The 20,886-nt window shown below is 46.0% G+C and overlaps 1 protein-coding gene across 4 annotated transcripts in view; it reads right to left on the reverse strand.

Moving 5' to 3' along the window:
* Positions 1 to 20,886, reverse strand: part of Amotl1 (angiomotin-like 1) — a 121,009-nt gene that overhangs the window by 76,527 nt on the left and 23,596 nt on the right. For all 4 annotated transcript variants that reach the window (XM_006510667.3, XM_006510666.3, XM_006510670.2 and 1 more), the window contains one exon: positions 15,410 to 15,460. In XM_006510667.3, the coding sequence (XP_006510730.1) occupies positions 15,410 to 15,460 (51 nt within the window). The remainder of the gene's footprint in view (positions 1 to 15,409; positions 15,461 to 20,886) is intronic.

Genomic DNA, 20,886 nt, shown 5'->3' on the forward strand with positions numbered 1-20,886 from the left:
TTCTTCCAGAGTTTGGGGGTAACACAGAGGTAACATATCAATATCTGCATCTTAGGAACTTAGCAAGGGTCTCCTTTTCCTCCATAATTTCAAGATACCAAGGACATCCATTACTTTATTAGCATACAAATCCATCCATCCATCCGCACACACTCAGCTCCCATCTGAACACACAGACCATGTCTATTGGCATGGCCTTATTAAACGGACACCAAGTAGCCAAAGAAAAAGACCCAAGCTTGCTAGGGAAGAGAAGGATGACAACAGAAGGTGAATCCACAGACTTGACCGTGAGGAATCACAGAGCCTCCTTTAGGATGTCACTCCAGCTTGTAGGTCACAGTTAATGACTGTGAAAACAACCAGGCAGCCTTGATTAAAATGACTTCTTTTGCTTGTGGAAGAATCGTTTTAAAGTCTGAGTTCCATGGTACTTTCCAAAGTGTGATTTTGAACCATAGTAAGTACGAATTCGAATTCCCCATAAACATCTCAGCAGAGATGTTAGAACTCACCATGAGTCCCTCAGATGCTCACTGGGTGGTGGGGCTCTCGAGATTCTTTCACAAGTACTGGCTACACCAGAACTGTAATAGCTAAAGGTGAAGAATGATGCTGACAGACAGAAGTCACAGGCACTGTTGTGGCACAGAGTGGACGTGCACAAAGGACTGCAAGGGACCCGAGGACTGACAGGGGCTCTCTGTTATTGCTCTTGTTTGATGGTGGGTTTGTTCTTGTTTCAGGCAGCTCTGGATATCCCGTGCTCAGTGTGTAGCTGAGGCTCACATGAACTCCTGGTGATACTGCCATAGCCTCTTAGATGTCAGGGTCACAGGTATGTTTGGCCACACCTGACTGAGGAGAGAATATTCCAGACACAGTCACAGACACGCTAGCATCGGAACTGGTGGACCAATGGACACTAGCATCTTCTTATTTGTAATTTCATTTTCTGTAGTTCAAGTGTACCTAATCAACAGCATTCCAAAACGATTACATGGCAAATTCTTGGAATAAAACTCCATAAGCTTTATGAATATCCTTGTGTGAGTATTACCATCTCACCACTCAACTCTGTCCAATGTGTCCAGGCAGCATCCATTTCCTGCCATTCATATGCAAATACAAGGCATTGTGAGCCAGACAGAGCAATATACTGTATAACTGTGTGGTTTAGTTATTATTACCAGTTGCTTAACAGGTGTATTATATAACTTAAATTAGGCATATGTATGTATATGTAGGAGAAACCATACTACATATAGATACATGAATTACTTCTCTCATTCCCATAACCAAAGACATGACCAAGACATAATTAATGAGAGAAAGCATTATTTTAGCTCACAGCACTGCACGTGGGAAGGCATGGCAGCAGGAATTCAGGGCTGCTTGGTTGCATCTGGACAGTCAGAGCGGTAGAGAAAGGGGCTTCCAGCCTTTGCTTGGTTTAGTCTCTCCCTCTTCTATTTATTGAGAATTCTAGACCATGAGATGGTGACATCCACATTGCACCTTCACTTCCTCTGGGGAAAGCCCTGACAAACACAGGCAAAGGCTATGCTTCCTCAATGCCCTGTGCGTTCTTAATCCGCTAAAGCTGACAACGTAAGATGACTGTCACACTAGGAGGCTGGCACCCACAGGCAGGCATGGTAGATACCTTTTTGGATACGGGCACTACCCTGCTCTCCACAGATAAAAAGCACTCTCCCCAAGCTTTTCCTTCACTCTTCTGTTTCATAACGACGAGAGGTTGTCTTCTCTTCCTTAGCTTGTTTCTAACTGTAAAATCATATTCTTGAGTAAGTCTTACATCATGCATGCCTCCTCTAAAGAGCTGGGCACATGCCCTCCCCCATCGTGTGACTTGTTGATGACACCATGATTCAGGGATTGATGCCTGAGGTCCTGGGTACTGAGAGAGGAGGAAGAGGCAGAGAAGGTCCTTTACCACTGCCAGACTCGTTCCTGTGGAAGAAGAAAAGCAGGAGAGAGGGAAGGAGCAGGAGGAGGGAAAGTGGACAGATAGCCAGGGTGAGATTTCTTTGGCATTCTGGAAACTGTGCCCAAGGATGAGAAAGCTGCTCCTAAAAAACCCGTTCCATAACAGAGACTGCCCACTGCTTCAGTGAGCACCCACCACAAGCAAAACAACTTGGAAAAGAATCTCAGAGCTTACAGTCTACCATGAATGAAAGTCAAGGCAGGAACTCAGGGCAGGAACCTGGAAGCAGGAGCTGATGCAGAGGCCATGGAGGAGCGCTGCTTACCAGCTTGCTTCCCATGGCTTGCTCAGCCTGCTTTCTTATATATCTCAGGACCCAGGGGTGACCACTGGGATCAGTCTCCCACATCAATCTTTAATCACAAACATGCTCACAGGCCCATCCAATGGAGACAATTTCCTAACTGAGGATCTCACTTCCCAGATGGCTGGAGCTTGTGCCAAGCTGACAGAAAACCAACCAGGACAGAATCCATCAAATGGAACTCTGCTCCCATTTGAAATTCACTGAAGGACATTGGGATGGACAAACGGCCAGGCTTTGCACTGGCCACCACACCAGGGAGCTTGGCTCACTAAGTTATGGCTCTGAGACCTGTTTGTCTGGGTGCTTTCAGCTTCACACCCCCAGTGACACACTGGTCTCTTGTCTCATCAGCTTCTCCTGGGGGTGTTATTGCCTAATATTCACTAAGTATGTAATCGGAGCCATTAAAATGTGAGAGACAGCGAAGATAAGATCATGGCCGGAGAAAATGTATTTATACCACAGAAGTAATGGGAAAGAGTAAAGGGTATTTTATTCTGAAAACTGGCTACAAAACATAGACCTTAGGGGGTTGGGGGGGAGATGCTGAACAGAACACGTACCTGTGAATATGAAGATATAAATACTTGGCAAGGTAACCATTCTGGTGATTGGGCGTTGGAATTTTAGGTTATTCTGATTCTTATTGAGACTCTCACTACAGAAACCTTGGGACCACTGGAAACTCGGGATAAATTTCTCTGATTTATGACTTAGTGTGAGGTTTCTCAGCACTGACAGTAGTGCTGATAGCTTTTGCTATGGGATACTGCTCTGTGCGTTGCAGGTGGACAGGCAGTAGCAACCACCTCTTGATACCTGGTTAAGAAAACAGAGGACTAGAGAGGCCAGTCAGCACTTGAGAGCACTTACTGCTGTTGCAGAATACCAAGGTTCAGTTCCCAGCACCCACATAGTGGCTTACAACCATGTGTAACTCCAGTTCCAGGGAATCCACCCTCTTCTGAATCTGTAGGCACTGTACAAGTGTGGTGCACATATATACATAGAAGCAACACTCCCACACACGTAAAGAGTTTCTTTAAAGAAAGAAAACAAGCAAACAAAAGATCTCTCAATATTGCTAAGTGTACCTCAGGGCTGATATTACTGAGTTGGTTAATTAATTGACACAGTTCAATACAAAGAGGACTGTGGGCTTCTCTCCATATTGACCTTCCCTTCAGGGAAAGCAAGCTTAGTCATGTCTGCCCCGTGATTTTATCTCACATGCAGAGAGCAATGGCCGTTGTCATCTTTCCATGAAATAAACAATTTTTGGTTCCATTACTAATGCAGATACCCTTTTTTTTTTGTATATAAGACTGAAAGCACACAAAGTTTCTAAAAACATCAAGATAGACAGCCCTGAAGGAGGTGTAACACTTGGGCACCTGTGGTCTCGCAAAGGCCGAAAAGGAAAACTTGAACTTGAGGAGAAAGGTTGGCTGGGGGATGTAGCCCAGGTGATAGAGTGCTCCCTTAGCATGTAAGAACCTGTGGGTTTGAGCTCCAACACCACATAAAACCAGGCATGGTGACACACAGCTACAATCCAATCCCTCAGAAGAAAAGAAGCCCAAAGAGGATTTCAAAGTCATTCTCAGTGTCCTGGTGTCCGATCAAGTTGACTCAAATACAAGACCTTGATTGAGAAAATGTAAGATTGGCCTGTGGGCAAATCTGTGGGGGTCTGGTCTTAGTGATTGATGTGGGAGGGCTCAGCTCACTGTGGGTGGGGCCAGCTCTGGGCAGGTGGTCTTGGGGTAAATAAAAAAGCAGGGCAAGTGAGCTCTGGGGAGCACCCAGTGAGCAGCACTCCTCTATGGCATCTGCTTTAGCTCCTGCCTTGAGTTCCTGCCCTGATCTCCCTCAGCGACGGAGAGTGACCTGATAGTTGTGAGCTGAAATAAGACCTTTCCTCCCAAAGGTGCTTTTGGTCATGGTGTTTTATCACAGCAATAGAAATCCTAACCAAGACATTTAACTTTCATAGTTTGAGGCTAGACTTGGCTACATGATATCCTTTAAGAGAAAAACAAAAACAACAACAAAAAAAAAGCCGACCAGCCAACAGTAGACAGTTCTCATTTGCTGGTGGGCAGCAACAGTGAGCCAGGTACAGTTATACACATCTGTAGTCTCAGCACTAGCTGGTCTCAAACACTAGCTCTCAGCAGCAGACCATATGAAAGCCTCCCCTATCACCAAACCCAACTGATACTTCACCTCAGCCCCCAAGCAGCTGGGCTTCTACTCCCAGACTCCTCCCTCTGCTGACAAGCACCAGTCATAAATTGATACTGAGTAACCGGCAAGTAGATGTGGGGGCGGGCTGCTGCCCAGTACTTTAAAAGCTTTAAAAAGTAGAAAATGGCATTTCTGCTAGGTGGCCAGTGATAATATGCAAGGTAAATCTGAGGGCTCAAGGGTTACAGGAAGAAGAACATTAAAGAGAAATAAATATTCAGATACATTTGGTGTTGAAATAAACACATGTCTGTACTCTGGGGATGGATGCTCATCTCCAGAAATCCTGCTGCAGCAGACAGCGAGAGACAGGCTTGCCAGCGCACTGAACATCTGTTTCCCCCATTTAGCCAAAGAACATTCTTTTTTAAATCCCCTTTCATAATTTGACCTGCTCCACTTTGTGGCAGGGAGCCCTAGGAAGGCATCCAACTTAGGATGGAAAGGAGTAAGGCAGGGAGAGGAGCCTGGCCGGAGAAAGCAAGTGGGGGCTAAGCAATGAGACTATGATGGTCAGGGAAGGGGCAGGGGGAGCAAGGGCAGCAGGCAGGCAGCGAGTCAGCCTAACGTGTCCACATGGTAAAAACAGAGCACAAGCCTGAGACACATTAACAGGACACAATCGGTAAAGAGCAAGAGTGTGCCCCAAAACTGTGGTCATATACTGTGGTCAGAGCACCCTAGAAAAGATCAGGCCAGTTATTCACGTTCCTTGACAGCCTGCTCACCACCTCGGCCACCACCATCATGTGCTTAACAAATGTTCCTATGGAGGCACACTCCGGTTTAACATCCGAGAACAACTGGCCACTGTCCTATTCATTCCTTCTGGAAACTTCTACATGGCAGAGGAAAGGCTCTTTCCTTCCTTCTGTACGCTTATCCCATAATTCCATATTCTTCCCTTGCTCCCACTCATCTTCTGGAATATGTGGCCTTCTCAGCCCATTGTTTCTCCCAGCTGGGATTGTCACCTCCTAAGCAAGCAACACCATCACTTTATAAACAAATCTGGGGGCGGGGCAAGGATTCATTTTATCCCTGCTGAGCCCACACTCCGCCCTCCACCACATTCCAGCAGTGTAATCCCCCAAACCCTGCAGTTCTCAAAAGTTTGCTTTTCCTCACAGGTGTGTCAGCATCACCCACAGTGAGCTGAGCACCAAGTGAGTTCCGGGGCCCTGTGCTGAAACAGAGGAATCTTAGAGATGTTTCTGTACTATTGCTTTGCACCCTGTCATAGGAAATCCCTCTAGAGCATACTGATTATTGTTGGACAGTCTACAGTACAGCTCTGAACGACTGCCACCTACAATTATATCCTGAACAGCCACATACGACCAGGCTCCTTGCTAGATACAGCCATTCCTGCCCCATATTTGCAAGAAGCGGCTTCAGGACCAACACCCCAAATCTATGATGCCCAAGACCCAAGCTCCTAAAGTAAAATGGTGTGATTTGCATCTAACCTGTACCTGTCCTCCTTTGTAAACTTTTAATCATGCCTGGGTGGCTCACAACATCCGACACTGGCAAACACTGTTAAAAGCTGTTACGCTGTGTTGTTTCAGGAATAATGAAAACACTGGCACAAGTTCATTAAAGGCACAGGAAAAAAAAAATCTGCCCACAAGTGATTGGGTCCACACATACGGAATTGATGAGTAGAGGGGGTGTGTGCGCGCGCGCGCATGTGTGTGTGTGTGTGTGTGTGTGTGTGTGTGTGTGTGTGGTGTTGCTGTTGTTGTTGTTTTATCCAACTCTCAGCTGAATCTCCCCCAAAGAGTAAGATGCATTCCTCACCCCAGGAAACTAAGATTGGCTCCAGAAATCAAGGATTATATGTCTAACCCTTCTAACTAGCTCAGCACTCTTGGCCAGATAATTCCATTTCTCTGAGCCTCCGTTTTCTTCTCCATAAAATGGAAATGGCTTAATGGGCTTTGCTAAGTTGGTCTGAGGATGAAAGGGCTGCTATGGCCAGAAAGAGAAATCACCAGAAACCGAGCTGCTAAGTGTGGGCAACAGTAATCATGGGAGTCCTCTGTGATTGTTCTGTTGGAGCCCAGACGCTGGACCACACCCTGTGGGAGGGTGAGGTTTCCTGCGAAGGGAACTGAATTTTCCACTGTCAATCATTCTGAGAAAAAGTTCATCTGGAGTAAAATCTTCCTCCCTCCCCCTCAGAAGCTCTGTCTGATGCCTCCAAGGAGGACAGCTGGACAGACAGGCTTCCAAGGGGTGGAGACAGCTGGGGTGGATCCAGGGGTGGAGTTGGAAGAGAGCTTGGAGCTAGGCAGATGGCCAAGTGGATCTCAAACCCCAGGATGAGTTGGGTTTCTGCAGTTATCAGGAAGACCAGGCCCTTTCTGAGACTTTAAGGGGACCCAGGGTACCAAATCTGCACAGAACACAGGGCAATGTGAACTATCCAGGCACTCAGCAAACCAAGACCAAGGCTCTAAGTCTAAATGTGAACAGGAACACTAAAGGCCATTGCCAGTATTGAATGACCACCAGTTTTTGCAGGAGAGAGGACACGGACTGTTCACCATGATCTTAACTGGCTTTCCAATCTCTAGGCATGATGCTGCTACAATGGTCAGCATCCTCCTCTGAAGAGTCCAGGACATTAAACTGGAGTGTAACTTGTAAAGAAGCCACGGCTCCTTAAGTCATGTGGCCTGATGAATTCTTGGAAACTGTTGTATTGGGGATACCAACATGGGGGTATGACTTAGATCCCACTCTGGTGAGCTCTTATGACTCCCTTGTATGAAGAACAAGAATTTAAAGCCTCATTCCTTTTCTTTGTTCATCTGCTATAAATGGAACAGATTAAACCAGATCTGTGAAGCATTTTGCCCAGAACAGATCTGTGCATGATTTCTCTAGTCTCCACACACTTTCTTGACACAGAGTGGGGAAGGGTGGCAAGGGGGAGTATCATTCAATGTATATATTATTCAATGTATAGGTACAAAATTAAATGTTTACAATTCTGAGATCATGTGGAAAGTGTCTGAGTACCTGCCTAGGACCAGGAAGAGTTGCTTATGTGAGTTGCTGCTGTCAACTGCTGAGTTTAGATACTGCTCGCCACTATGGCCCGAGGTCAGTTCTATTACTATCCTATTGCATCAGCTAAGGTTCAAGTTTCAAGACTAAAGGGGATTTAAAGAAAGGACTACTTAGAGATTGCAGTGGTCAAGGCTAAGGAAAAGCACAGCGTTAGAAGGAATCACCCATTCTGGTCACAATGGGGGATGTTCCCATCCTTATGTATAAGAGCTAATTTGAAATTCTATCTTGGTTGGATTAAGAGACACTTCCCAGTATCTCCAGTCCCATCCCATGCATATCCAGAACCACTCATTAGCCCAGGCCAGGTAGAAGCCTAGAAATTGCAAAGAGACATTCTCCAAGGCACAGAACAGACTCGGAACGGTAGTGAGTAGCTTTGGAAATATGTTTGAAAATAGCTGGCACATGACCTTACAGATTATGAAATGTGGGTAGGAATGAACCTGCCCAAGATCAGAAGGCATGTAAGATATAAGCTAATATCCAAACCTACACAGTATGTCTCTGGCCCATATTTTTAACCTCTAAGACACACACACTGCCTAGAATTTGTTAAGATTCTTGTCACCCAGTATACCACTTGCTCTCTTTACTCTTCCCAACCATGCTGATAAAACACCCTTTTCTACTGTCAGCTAGCCCAGTCTCCAGCCTGCTTGCAGCTGGGATGGCAATGAGACTGAAGATCAGGTTGTAGAGTACAAGAGGAAGGCTGTGTGCTGCTTCCGGCTGTGCCTCCTCTTTTCTGTCTCCCTGCACTGTGGTCAGTTCCTTCTGACCACTCGGGGGAACTGCCCTGAGGAGCCAGAGCATTGAGAAGCTGCCTCCACCTGTCAAGGACTGCTGGTGTTTGCTGGGAAAGGGAAATTAGCTTGGATCATGTTTAAGCATTTTCATGTTGACCTCTGTGAGAGCAGCCTACCTAACAAAGAAGCCAAGCTTGTGTGTGGCCAAAGTGAGACTCAAGCCACAGTCTGAGCAACAGCTAGAGACCATCTGTGTATGAGATGCCCTGTTCTTCCTGTACCAGATTAAACTGTACCATCGGGCTCACTTTCCATGAGATGATGGAGCTGTTTCCCAGCTGGACATGAGGGAAAGAGGACTTTTAGCTTCAGACAGGATTGTCAAGAGTGAGCGCCTCTAGCACTCCTGACTCACTTCTTCGTTAGATGGACACAGAGAATCCAGTGGAGTTTATGACCTCCTACACATAGTGATGCCAAGGGAGGAGAGAAATCTAGATTTAGAGCCTTCTACCATCCCAATGCTAAATCACAAGCCAGAAACAGGACTCTGGTTTGTTATGCCTCTAGCATTGGGGCATACAAACATGTAAGTTCTTATACAGAGCTCCAAATGCGTTCCTCATCTGAGAAAGATGCTGTGGTAAATAAACATTAATTTCCTATTTTAAGAAGTTACACAAATGCTATCTTGCCCCCCACCCCCACCCCCCGCACAAACTGCTCCCACACATCCTGCCTGGATATAGCAGGCAAGAATAGCACAAGAAAACCCTTTCTCATGACACACTGGCCCACAGGGGAGTTAGTGCTGATGGCTCCCAGGAAGCCCTATCTCAGGAACCTCGTCTCCTGCTGTCCCAGGGTGTTCACCAGACCTGAGCACACAACAGCAAAGGGTCTCCCTCAGGGTTCCAGAGCAAGAAGCCATCTCACAGGACAAGCAATCAGGAAACAGAGAATGGGGGACAGTTTGCTTTGGGTACCAAGGGGTTCTTCATAGTGTCCAGATTTTGTCCTAAAATAAGTATGTATTCCTACAGACTAACACATTAGAGGCTAAAAATGTCAGTTTGAAAGATACAGAATAGCTGGGCGGTGGTGGCGCACGCCTTTAATCCCAGCACTTGGGAGGCAGAGGCAGGCAGATTTTTGAGTTCGAGGCCAGCCTGGTCTACAGAGTGAGTTCCAGGACAGCCAGGGCTACACAGAGAAACCTTGTCTCAAAAAACCAAAAAAAAAAAAAAAAAAAAAAAAAAGAAAAGAAAAGAAAAGAAAAGAAAGAAAAAAATACAGATTAGTAGAAAGATACAGAATATACTGAATAATCCCAATGAATAAAGAAGACAGCAAGTAGAATCCAGTTCCCTCTGTCACTCCATTGTCTCAGGATGAGGGTGTAGTCCTTCATGGTGGAGGACATGTTGGCTGAGTGGTCTGCTTACATCTCAGCTGTGGAGAAGAAGGAAGGCTCACCCAGCTTCCTCCTTTTTCCCTTTGCATTCAGTCAGGGACCCCACTCACAGGATGATACTATCTACCTTCAGGGCAACTCTTAAGTTAATCAATCATTCCTAGAAATGTTAAAATATTCTCACAGACACATCTAATGCCCTAAGTATCTCTTAATCCAATCAAGAGGGCAATAAAAATGAAGAATCACATGACCTAGTCATCACCCTCAGTGGTATCTCAAAATACTTCTGCATCCAGTGGAAATTAGAGATCTAGAGCTACCTAAATAAATAAATAAATAAATAAATAAATAAATAAATGGAAGCCCCACATGGTGGCTCCTCCTCCCCACACCTACTCAATAAACAGTTATTAAAGATTTGTATATGACCAGCACTGTTGCAAAGATGAAGGGACAGCCATCTTTGCCTGCAAACTGTGTAGTGATGTCAACTTTGGATGCACTCTGGACAGTACAAAGCAAAAATGCAAAACAACTTTGATTATTGTGTCTCCCTCCCCTCCAAGGATTTTATTGCAGAAATCCAAGAATATGAACTGATTTCAGGATTTGAACTGATTTTGATGTTAGCGTTCAGTCAAGGCCAAGAACTGTTACATGACGATTTGAATGAGAGTGGCTCCCATAGGCTCCTGTATCTGAATAGTTAGCTGTTGGTGGACCTGTTCGGGAAGGATTAGGAAGTGTGGCCTTGTTGGAACAGGTATGCCACTGGAGGTAGACACTGAGGTTTCAAAAGCCCATCCTAGTCTCTCAGTCTCCTTTTCCCTGAACTCTCTCTGTCTCTTGATTGTGGATCAGATGTAAGCCCTCAGTTACTGCTTCAGTACCCTGTCTGCCTACCTGCTGCCATCCCCCTTCATATGATCATGGACTCAACAGTTTCCCTCTGAAACTGTTAAGTCCAATACACTCTTTCTTCTTAGTTGCCTTGATCAAGGTGTCTCTTCACACCAATAGAAAAATAACTAAGACATCCTAGGAGGTATGGCACATAGAAACAGTTGAAAGATGGATCCAAGGTACAGGGGAGAAAGGAGTAGAAAGATATGCAGGCAAAGGGAACTAAGGGGATTCTGGAGCTGGCCAACATAACTAGAATGCTGTAGTGGGTGGGAGGATGTGTATCTGAGAGCCCTCTTGGGTCATACTAAGGGCCTAGTCTACAGGAGAGCCACTTTGAGGTAATTATGCAAAGTGCTGTAGGTTCACATGTGCAAAGTTCCTACAGTTTCATGTATGTACACATGTATGTACAGTGTGGAATGGTTTTCCATCTATATTGGAATGGTCTCTGCTGACAGACCCACTACTTTTTAGCATATGATTGGAAGTCAATTCAACCTCTGAATTGACCATTCCACACATTGGTCCCACTGGTGCTGTTTTGGAATGTTATGGGGGTAGAGCCTCATTGGAAGAACTGTTATTGTGCCTTAAAGTCTGATAACCTGGGACCATTTCCTGTCTGTTCTCTGCTTCCTCACCCTGGGTCAGATCCCATGACTGTCCCTACCATCATCAACTGCAACCTTTCTCAGACTCTGGCATAGGATAGTTCCATATCTCACACACTTTTTCTACCCTCTCCCACAAAGAGCCATCTAACTTACCTAAAGGAAGGCTACAGAAAGGCAATTTCCCTCCACAGAAAACAGTACCACAACAGGGGAGAGGGTGCCTGGAATCTCCTTCATCCCAGCCTTCCATGCAACATTCCTTTTTCTGTTGCCTTTTCAAAAACTCATGTTTCGGTGACTAAATTTCATTGCATATTAGAGAAACCTGCCTTCTGCAACAGTGAGAATAACTCTTAATTTGTGAGCAGATTTCTATAAAATTTCAGAGGTTGAATTGACTTCCAATCATATGCTAAAAAGTAGTGGGTCTGTCAGCAGAGACCATTCCAATATAGATGGAAAACCATTCCACACACTGCTCTAGGGATAGCGTACTAAATAAGTCATTGGCCTCATCACCACCCCCAACTCAAAGGTATGGACGCTAGATAGGACGCTTCCAGAAAGTAAAACACTCTAGGTCCTAGATGGAACATTTGATAAAAGCAACTCCATCATTCAAGTTTGGTAAATAAGAGTCTTTCAAATGGACAACAAAAATAAAAATTAATCCAAATGGAATGCTTATGGATTTCTGTGTTGTGATATGTGAATATGTGATATAGTGAATGTACATTCGGTCTTGATCCCATTTGCAGACAGAGTTTTTAAGAGCCTTTTGAGTCTCATGGGAGGTGTCAAGACTCTCTTTCTAGGCTAGTTACTACAAACTGAAAGTCCCTACATGGCTACCAGAGGTGGCTGACTGTCACAGGAACAACACTATCTTAGAAACTGGAAGCCTTGGGTTGGATAAGGCTCTTCTCAGTTCCCTGCATCCAACCTGACTTCCAGAAGCTGAGGTCAGTTAACTAAGGTGGTCTGAATGAAAAATATCAGCCACAGGGTCATGTACTTGCACACTTGGTCCCCAGCTGGTGGCGCGATCAATAGGGAGGTTGTAGAACCTTTAACAGTGGAGGCTTGCTGAAGGAAATATGTCATCAGGGATGGATTTGGGAGACTATAGCCTCACCCTACTTCTATATTGCTCTCTGCTTCCTTCATGTGGGTGGAAATATGGTCTCTGAGATTCCTGCTCCAGAAGCCTCCTGCCATGCCTCCCCCACCATTGCGAATTCCCTATCTAGAATTGTAAGCTCAAATAAATCCTTCCCTAGAGGTTTCTTGGCCACAGTTTTTTGTTTGTTTGTTTTATTTTGTTTTTTATTGCTGCAGCAGCAACAACAACAACAACAAATGAATATAGTCAACAATAGCTGAAGATTATGCCTATTATGGCAATACAATGATGGGGCCTCTCTAAAAAACATTAAATAAAATCTGGAGGGGCTTTGAGTTGGCCATCACATCCCCATGTTAGGAATTAGTATACTCCCAGCTCTTGAAGACAGATGGCCTGTGCTTAGGTCCTTTCCACGGCTTGCCCCGTGTGCATCTTCATCTGACTGCACACTCACATCCTTCATAATATCCCAGCAAATAAAACCAAAGCATTTCCTGGAGTTCTGTTGGCTATTATTGAGCTGGAGGAAAAGGTTGTGGGAACCTTCAATTTGTAGTCAAGTGATTCCACGTGGAAATGCAGAGCCACTGCTTGCAATTGGCAACTGGAGAGGAGACAGTCTTGTGTGACTGAACCCCACACTAAGTCTAGTAAGAAGCTGCAGGATTGAATCAGACGGTAGGACAACCAGGTGAGAGCTGCATAGGTTAGGAAAATACCTTGGTGCGGGAAGTCTACCGGATGAGTGTCAACAATGGGGTGGTGGGTAGAGAAATATTTTCCCTACAGCTTCTCTCTACATCATGGTATAGTCTAGTCAGGGCGGAACCTCTGCACCAGACAGCACAGCTGTGAGGCAAGCTCGCTGTTATAGGAGGGGTGTTTTCCCTGCTGGGCCTAACCACGTGCCAGAAACTGCCATGCCCCTCCCCAAAGGAGAAGCAAGAACTCCCACAGACCTGAATCATGTGGAAATAACTCAGACTCTTCTAGTGAGCAGTTGTGTCAGGGAGGGACAACCCCCTGGGAGATGTCGGGCACTTAACTAGCCTAGAGCATGAACATAGCCAACAGACACTTTCAGCTTCCAGCCCCTCACGGCAGCTTAGGAGAGCTGAAGCAGAAGACTCCAGAGGGTGTAATCAGAACCAATACACTTCTGCTGTTTACAAACTGCCCAGCCTTACAGATGGCTTTTGTTAGTTACCATTGTTAAACAACAGCAGCCCAAACAGAAAAGCTGCCTTCTTCTCTGCCTGAGAAAACTGGCTTGTCTCTCAGGACAGCTGAAGAAGAAAGGTTATTTTCTTCTAAATTAAAGAGGGAAAAGAAGGACACTTTTTCAGTGTTGACTGCCTGTTTAAGGAGCTGCCCCCCTTTATTAGTGCTTCAGCAGGGCAGTCCAGTCTGTTAATTCCAGAAGAAGATGTGGAGGGGCCTTCAGAGACATAAACCATCATTTAGACAGACTACTCACAGGTGAAACAGCGGGCTTCCTCTGAGCAAGCAGCGGCCGGCTTGCTGTTGCTTCTGCCCAGCTCCAGCATGAGAAGGGGTAAATAGCATCTCCCATACTGTGTGGCATGGAGCACGGGTGACATCCGTGCTATAGGACACATAGAAGCATGACCCAGACCCTTCCCTCTAACAAAGCACTTCTGGAAAGTAGATTACACGGCATTTGCATTTACAAAGAGGCTTCACCGTCATGCTTGGGAGACCAGCTTTGCTCAAGTGTTCGATCTGAGATTCCATCTACAGAGATGCAGCACCCTTACAACCTGTGTGAACCAGTTTTCTGCACAAACCGCTTCCCCATCTCAGGATGCAGCCTTGGTAACCAGACTTTTTGTTTGTTTGCCTGTTTGCTTTACTTTTTTTATTTTCCTTATTCTGGAGACAGGGTCTCATTCTGTAGTCCACCCTAGCCTCATATTCACAGTGATCCTCCTGTCTCAGTGTCTGAAGTGCCGGAATTTCAGCCATGAGTCACCACATCTACCCTTCTGACCTATTTTGAATGCTCAGCTCCAGGAAGTGAATATAAGTTGTGGATTGGATGGAATCTCACTCCCAATGCTATGGGGCACCATAAAAACAGATTCTCTCAGGACAAGGCAGGCCTCCTGAACCCAACAGGCACACACACACACACACACACACACACACACACACACACACCTGACTCTGAGAAGGACAAGAAAAGTATGTGGATAATTTCTCTTCTCTGTTATTGCTACCTCATCCCCTCAAATCTTTTTATTTCAAGGCAGAGCTCTGAGGCCCATGATAAGAGAACAACCAGAAAAGCCTTGACAAACCAGGCTGCTAGAAATAAACGCAGAGCAAGAGAAAGGAGGTCTGGCTACCAAGTGAGGCTACCAACAGGGATCTAAGACTGCCTTCTGGTCACACCGGGAAGTCTGTCTCTGTCTCTAGCCACAGACCATGCATGCATCTCTAATAACCACAGGCATGAGAAGATGCAAGGTTCCGTTCCCAATGCCTACAGACTAAATAAGTGAACACCAGTGAGAAAGGGTGCCCCTAGTACCTGTAATTTAATGACTACATGGCAACTTCTGAGAAACAATATACCCTTACAGGGTCTTTCTCCTATTGGTTACCTGGTAAGACAGACACATACACCAGCAATCCTGGGCAGGGGTTCAAGATGCTAACAGAAGCCAGATTTGAAAGTCTGCAGTGTTGCAATGACAATTGATCTGGAGGCAACACGTGTTTGTGAGCCATCCCTAAAATGCTCCGTGCTCCGACCAAGCGAAGGGCGGTGGCATGAAGAGGCCAATTCCTGAGAATGGAGCCTGCACGCAGGTATGTCTCCTACCTGCTTCTCCACCCACCTTCCAATCCTACTCCCTCTGGAACCGCGTGGTTCTGGGGAGGAATTCTGGTAGTGGGGAGAAAAGGGGAAAGGCCAGACTTACCTAACTCCTCCGGGCTGAAAGATGCAGAAGCGGTGTCCACAAAATCACTCTCTGGGAAAGAAGGAAAGCAGAAAACAAAAAACTGAGTCACTGCATCCATTCATGGCCAATAAATCAGGAATTCTGGAGAGCTCAGCTCCCTTGGAAAAGCGCAGGTTCTTTCTCTCTAATCCATTGAATGTGTAAAGAAACTTGGGGAACCCTTCTGCCTAGGGGCACTCATCCTGAAGCCCGCAGGTGCGCATCAACTTTCCGGGTTGGGATAGCGCAGCTCCCAGTGAATGGGGCTGCAACCCCATCATCTGTCCTCAGCTCCTGGCGAGCATTGCTATGTCCTGCCAGGTGCCGACATCCCAAAGTTTTCCTGGTAGTGTGGGTGCTCCTGAACGCGCAGTGGCAGTGACGAGTGACAAGAGCTGCGCTCACCAGCCCCACAGCCTGCGAGCAGCCCTGCCCGTTGCTAGGCTACCGTGGCTATCATGAGACACACGCGCTGACTCCCCACTCCCTGATAGAGGATGTCCTCCAGCACCCTAACCCTTTTGCTCATTTATTTAAAATGAGAGACTTGCTTGCTCTGAACGAATTCCCTGGTCCTCTGCATTGAGTATGCACTCCTCCACCTGCCCAGGGGTCCGGAGAGGATTCTCAGAGCTGGACACTATCGTAAAAGTAGGCAGGGCAGACTTCCTATGCCTTCCTCCGTCCACCTTTTTTTTTTTCTTTTTTTTTTTTTTTGGTTTTTCTTAACCTGCATTCCAGCTCCATAGTCTGAGCATTAGTCTCTCCTCATAAGAGACCATTTATTCCTTGAGTAAGCTAAGAAAATTGGTCTCCATTTCAAGGGCAGAGAAGCAGCAGCTTAGTAACTTGGGACAGACAGAGTCTGACTTTCCTGTCATGATGGGCAGAGAGTAAGAATCGCCTCTTTCTTTAGCACACCTTGAGTGGTTTCAAGTAGAATGGAGAAGCAGAAGTTGAACGTTCTAACTAGTGTCTGGCTAGCGTCTGGCTATTGGACTCTCCTTGTTTGGATCATTGAGTAGTGTGTGTAGACACACTGTATTTCCCCCTTGAGTGACTGATAGCTTTGCCAGGGCAAGTCTAGTGTTTGGGGTGTGAGGGGATCTAGAGACAGCCCCACAGCAGATGGTCCCCTCTTTCTACCTAGCAGTGACAGAGAGGGATGGACGGAGGGAGCCTGGTTCTCTCTCCTTAAAGAACTGACAGTTGCCAGTTCAAAGCTTCTGGAGCCTTCTATGGGTTCAAAGTGACCAGAGCAGGGGCTGTAGCAGCCAGGAGGTCCTGGGTCTGGGTCAGATCGTTACCTTGTAAACAGCGACGGTTTGCCATACTCAGCTTTTGGTTACATAACACTGTGGAAGACTAGAAAGAAGCACCAGCCTGCATTTCTCATGGGATGGAGGAGAAGCTGTCCTTCCCCACCCAGGCAGCCATTCCTGAGCCATCACCCTGACATCTAAATACTGCTGCCCTGTTGTTGATTATGGAAGTTCCCAGTTCAAGAACTGAATACACGTGAACACATTTCCACACGACACTCTACCCCCCACACACACAACCCCCAAGATCCTTGCGTGTGTCTTCATCCTCCTCTCTGAAGGGGTCTTTGAATTTCTTGCTGTCAGACCCTGTCTGTCCTTGACAATCACAGGTCATATCCCATGTTGCGTCTGCTTGTTTTGGCCACGCACAGACCCATCTTTTAAAGGCATTACCGTCTGGCTTGCTCTTCCTCCCCTCAGTCACACTCCCAGGAGTAGTCTGGACTTCATCTGTACAAAGTGGATTCTGCTCACCCTCTGCTCCGCTCTTTGATGTTCTCTTCATCATTGACCTGCTCCCCTGTCAGCTCCTCGTTGTCATAGTAACACCATCCCAGCACTCGGCTCTTCAACCAGCATCTCCTACCTTTCTAGTCTTTATTGAGTCTGAAGTCTCCTTGTCTCTATCAGAATCTAAATGAACCGTCCCAGGGTCCCTTCTGTCCCCTACTGTCCTCATGACCTCCCTCCTGTCTTGACCTTCTTAGTTTAAGGTCCATTGCTGTCATTTCACAATGTATTTGTCCCCTTGTAAAAGATAAAAACTAATGGTTCATTTTCAAAGGTGCCTCAAGCAGCTTATGTCTAGTTACAAATGAACCAGAAATTCTAGAGCCCAGGTGATGTGCCCTCCTTTAGTTATTCTTATATATGTGCGCGCACACACACACACACACATGCGCGCACATGCTTACACAAATTCACCCTCCACCAGAAGTCCCAAACTGTAAGTTTAGAATAGAACATTAACAGCCAAGCTTGCCCGATGACCTGACGATGTGACAAGGTCATGTGTCTACACAGATAGAAAGTGTTGAGAGGCTCCTGCGGATGAGTTTGCTGAGAACCAGGCAAACATAGGTGACAAAGAGAAAGACAAATGCCACATAAGGCCATCCCCTCCTGATGACACAACCAAAGAGCAGAGAAGCCTCCTTGAACTAGGGTTTCAGTTCTGTTGTCTGGGCTCAGTCAGCGTGCCTGCCACGTGGAGCTCATGCAGGACTTGGAAACATTGTAATATAAACTGACCAGCTTTGGCTACTCTCTGTCTCTGGTGCTCTTATTTTGAAGTGGGGATCTTTATTTCTCATACCCTCAAATCTACATTTCCTCTGCTTTCTAGCCTAGCAACCACTCCACATTTTCCTGGTGCATTTTCTCTCCTGCCCTCTTAGTTTATGAATGAACCACCTGTCCTAATAGAAGGCCAATTCCATTGAGAACAGACCCAATTGACATGGTTTCCTCCCATCCATCTAAATGGATGCTCTCCTTCCTCCCAGGCTGTTCCCATTGAAGGTGCTAATTCCTATCTTGATTTCCATTACCTCTCTCTCCAGGAGCCACTTTTTTTCTTAACTGCCCCTTTACATCAGAACTCATCAAAAGAGCGTTCTGGGTCAGTTGGACTCATTCTTCCTTTTACTCTCAGAAGCTGGCCAACAAGTTTCTGGGTTACTTCTTTTCTGAACTGCCCTCTCAAGCCAAGGTTGAGAATAGTCTCACCATAGCCAATTTCATGTTCAGTTCTGGCTCCAAAGGAGGGCTTCAATGTCAGTCAGACCCAGGTTCTAAGGGCAGCTGTGCTATTTGCTGTCAGTTTCAGCCAGCCTTTATTTTCTATAAAATATAATCATATTGTCACCTAATAACTGCTTGTTGTCAGGGCACAAGTTAATTCAGTGAGTCCGTGAAGAGGGACCACCTGCTGTAAAGTTTGAGGAGTTATTGGCGCTGACTGGATATGATATGCCTTTATAGCTTGTACTGATGGGATCTTTTTGTTCACTAACCAGTTTTAGTTATGGTTTTGGAAAGAACGGCAGCATGATATACATTCAAATTAACGGAGAGAGGTGTTCATTGTTTCTAGCACTTGGCTTGTGTACCTGGGCTGAAAGCTGGTTGCATGGCAACAGCCTTCTTCTCTATGGTTTAAATATGATAACCCAAAAAAACATGTATTGGAATTATGACCCCCAGGTTCTTGTGTTTACGCGGAGGGTCTTTGAGAAGTAATTAGGATTTGGTGAAATTTGAGTGGGGTCCCCATGGTAGCATTCATGGCTTCCTGAGCTGGCACGCATACTGTATCCCCACGTGGTACCCTCCACCCTGTTAGATGCAGCAAGAAGATCCTCCATTGGATACTGAGCACGTGCCCACAACGTACACTTGGGCTTCTCAGCCTACAGAACCATGAGGCAAGTACGCTTTTATTATTCATTACCCAGTCTCCAGTGCTTTCTTATAGCAGGAGGAAGCTGACAAGACACAGTGTAACAAATGTTCCACAGGGTGATTAGATCTGGAGTCTGCCAAGCTGTCCTGCCAAACTGCTCTAATACACAGTGGGCTTGCTTTGTTGTATAGATGCAAGGATTGCAGACCAAGGCCTTTCCTCCCAGCACTTCAGTTGCTTGCATTCCCCAGTCAGCTGGAAGCTAATGAGAACACGTTTTTCTCATTTCAATATTTGCTACTAAAGAACTTTTCTGACTATGTAGCTCCAATTTTCCATGTTTTATGATGGAAACATTATATACACTTTGGTAATTGAAATGATGGTTATGCCGGGCCTGGTAGTATATACCTGTGATCCCAGTGCTCTGGAGGCTGAGGCAGGAGTATTATGAGTTAGAGACTAGTCTGGAATATGAAGGGAGATTCCATCTCTAACAAACAAAGCTACTCATTGAGAATTTGCTGTGCTTTCAAGGCTGTGTCAAGATCTGCAGATACAGTGTAGACTGGTACCAACTCCTGGTACCAACTCTCCTGTTATTTTTCTTCCTTCTCTTTCTCCATTTTCCTGTGTGAGTGTGTGTGTGTGTGTCTGTGCATGTGTGTGTATCCATATGTGCATGTGTCTGGGTGTGTGTGCATGTGTGCATGTGTGTGTGTCAGAATCTCTCTTAGGTGTCCACGTGCACAGACCTAAGACTGATGTTAGAATCTTCCTCCATCACTCCTCTACCTTATTCAATGAGGCAAGGTCTCTTAGTCAAACCCAGAGTTCACTGATACAATTAGTCTCACACTAGCAAGTTTGCTCTGAAGATCTTCTATCTTGTCTCGATTTCTGAGTCTGGAGTCACTGGCAGGTAGGTTGCCATGCCCATCCAGCATTTAGGTGGGTTCTGGGAATCTGAACTCTGACCCTCACAGCTGATTGGCAAGCACTTATCCAAATCGCCAGCTCCCTAGCCCTTTCCCTTTACTTTCAAAGAAGGGTTTCCCGTGCAGAGGACCTTGCTGGCTCCTGTGGCCACATGCCAGGTACTTATTCTATAAAATGATGGCTCCTGAACATCACTGAGTTATAAAATAGACACTGCACATCCAATAAGTTTACATCTCAGCTGTCAGTTAGGAATGGGGACACTCTCTCACGCAAAGGCTCAACTTCCTGAAAACAGTACTTTTCTCACTAGATTGTTGGTAGAAACCAAGCAGGTACGGTTGGTGTCTGTCATCTGGGTGCTTACGAAATCTTCCTTCTCCTGCACAGTAGTTCATAGCACTCCGGAGTGCTACCTTTCTGTCTCACAAGTGGAGAGTATTATCTGTCCTGCTATACTGGCCCCTGTGGTCAGCAAGAGGGAGTCCCTGCTCTTATTTCAAGGGCAGCAGTACTGAAAAGCTGGACACATCAGGAGAAAGCAGCAAAGAGCAGATCTCTCTGTGGCTTGGGCAAGGGTTCCCGTAAAAGTAGACTAAACAGAAGGATGCGTCTCACGGCCATTGTCACTGTCGCCCTGATACAGGACAAATCCAACAGGCCTCTAGAACATAGCTTAATATTATTTCTTATTTTCCAAAACTTTGTATTAGACAAGACAGTAACACTAGATCCAGGTTAAGGAAAGAGACCGTCATCCCGCACATGTGCAAACACAGTCCACTTCC

This window comes from Mus musculus, chromosome 9 (assembly GCF_000001635.26).
Source record: "Mus musculus strain C57BL/6J chromosome 9, GRCm38.p6 C57BL/6J".
NCBI classification, from domain to species: Eukaryota; Metazoa; Chordata; class Mammalia; order Rodentia; family Muridae; genus Mus; species Mus musculus.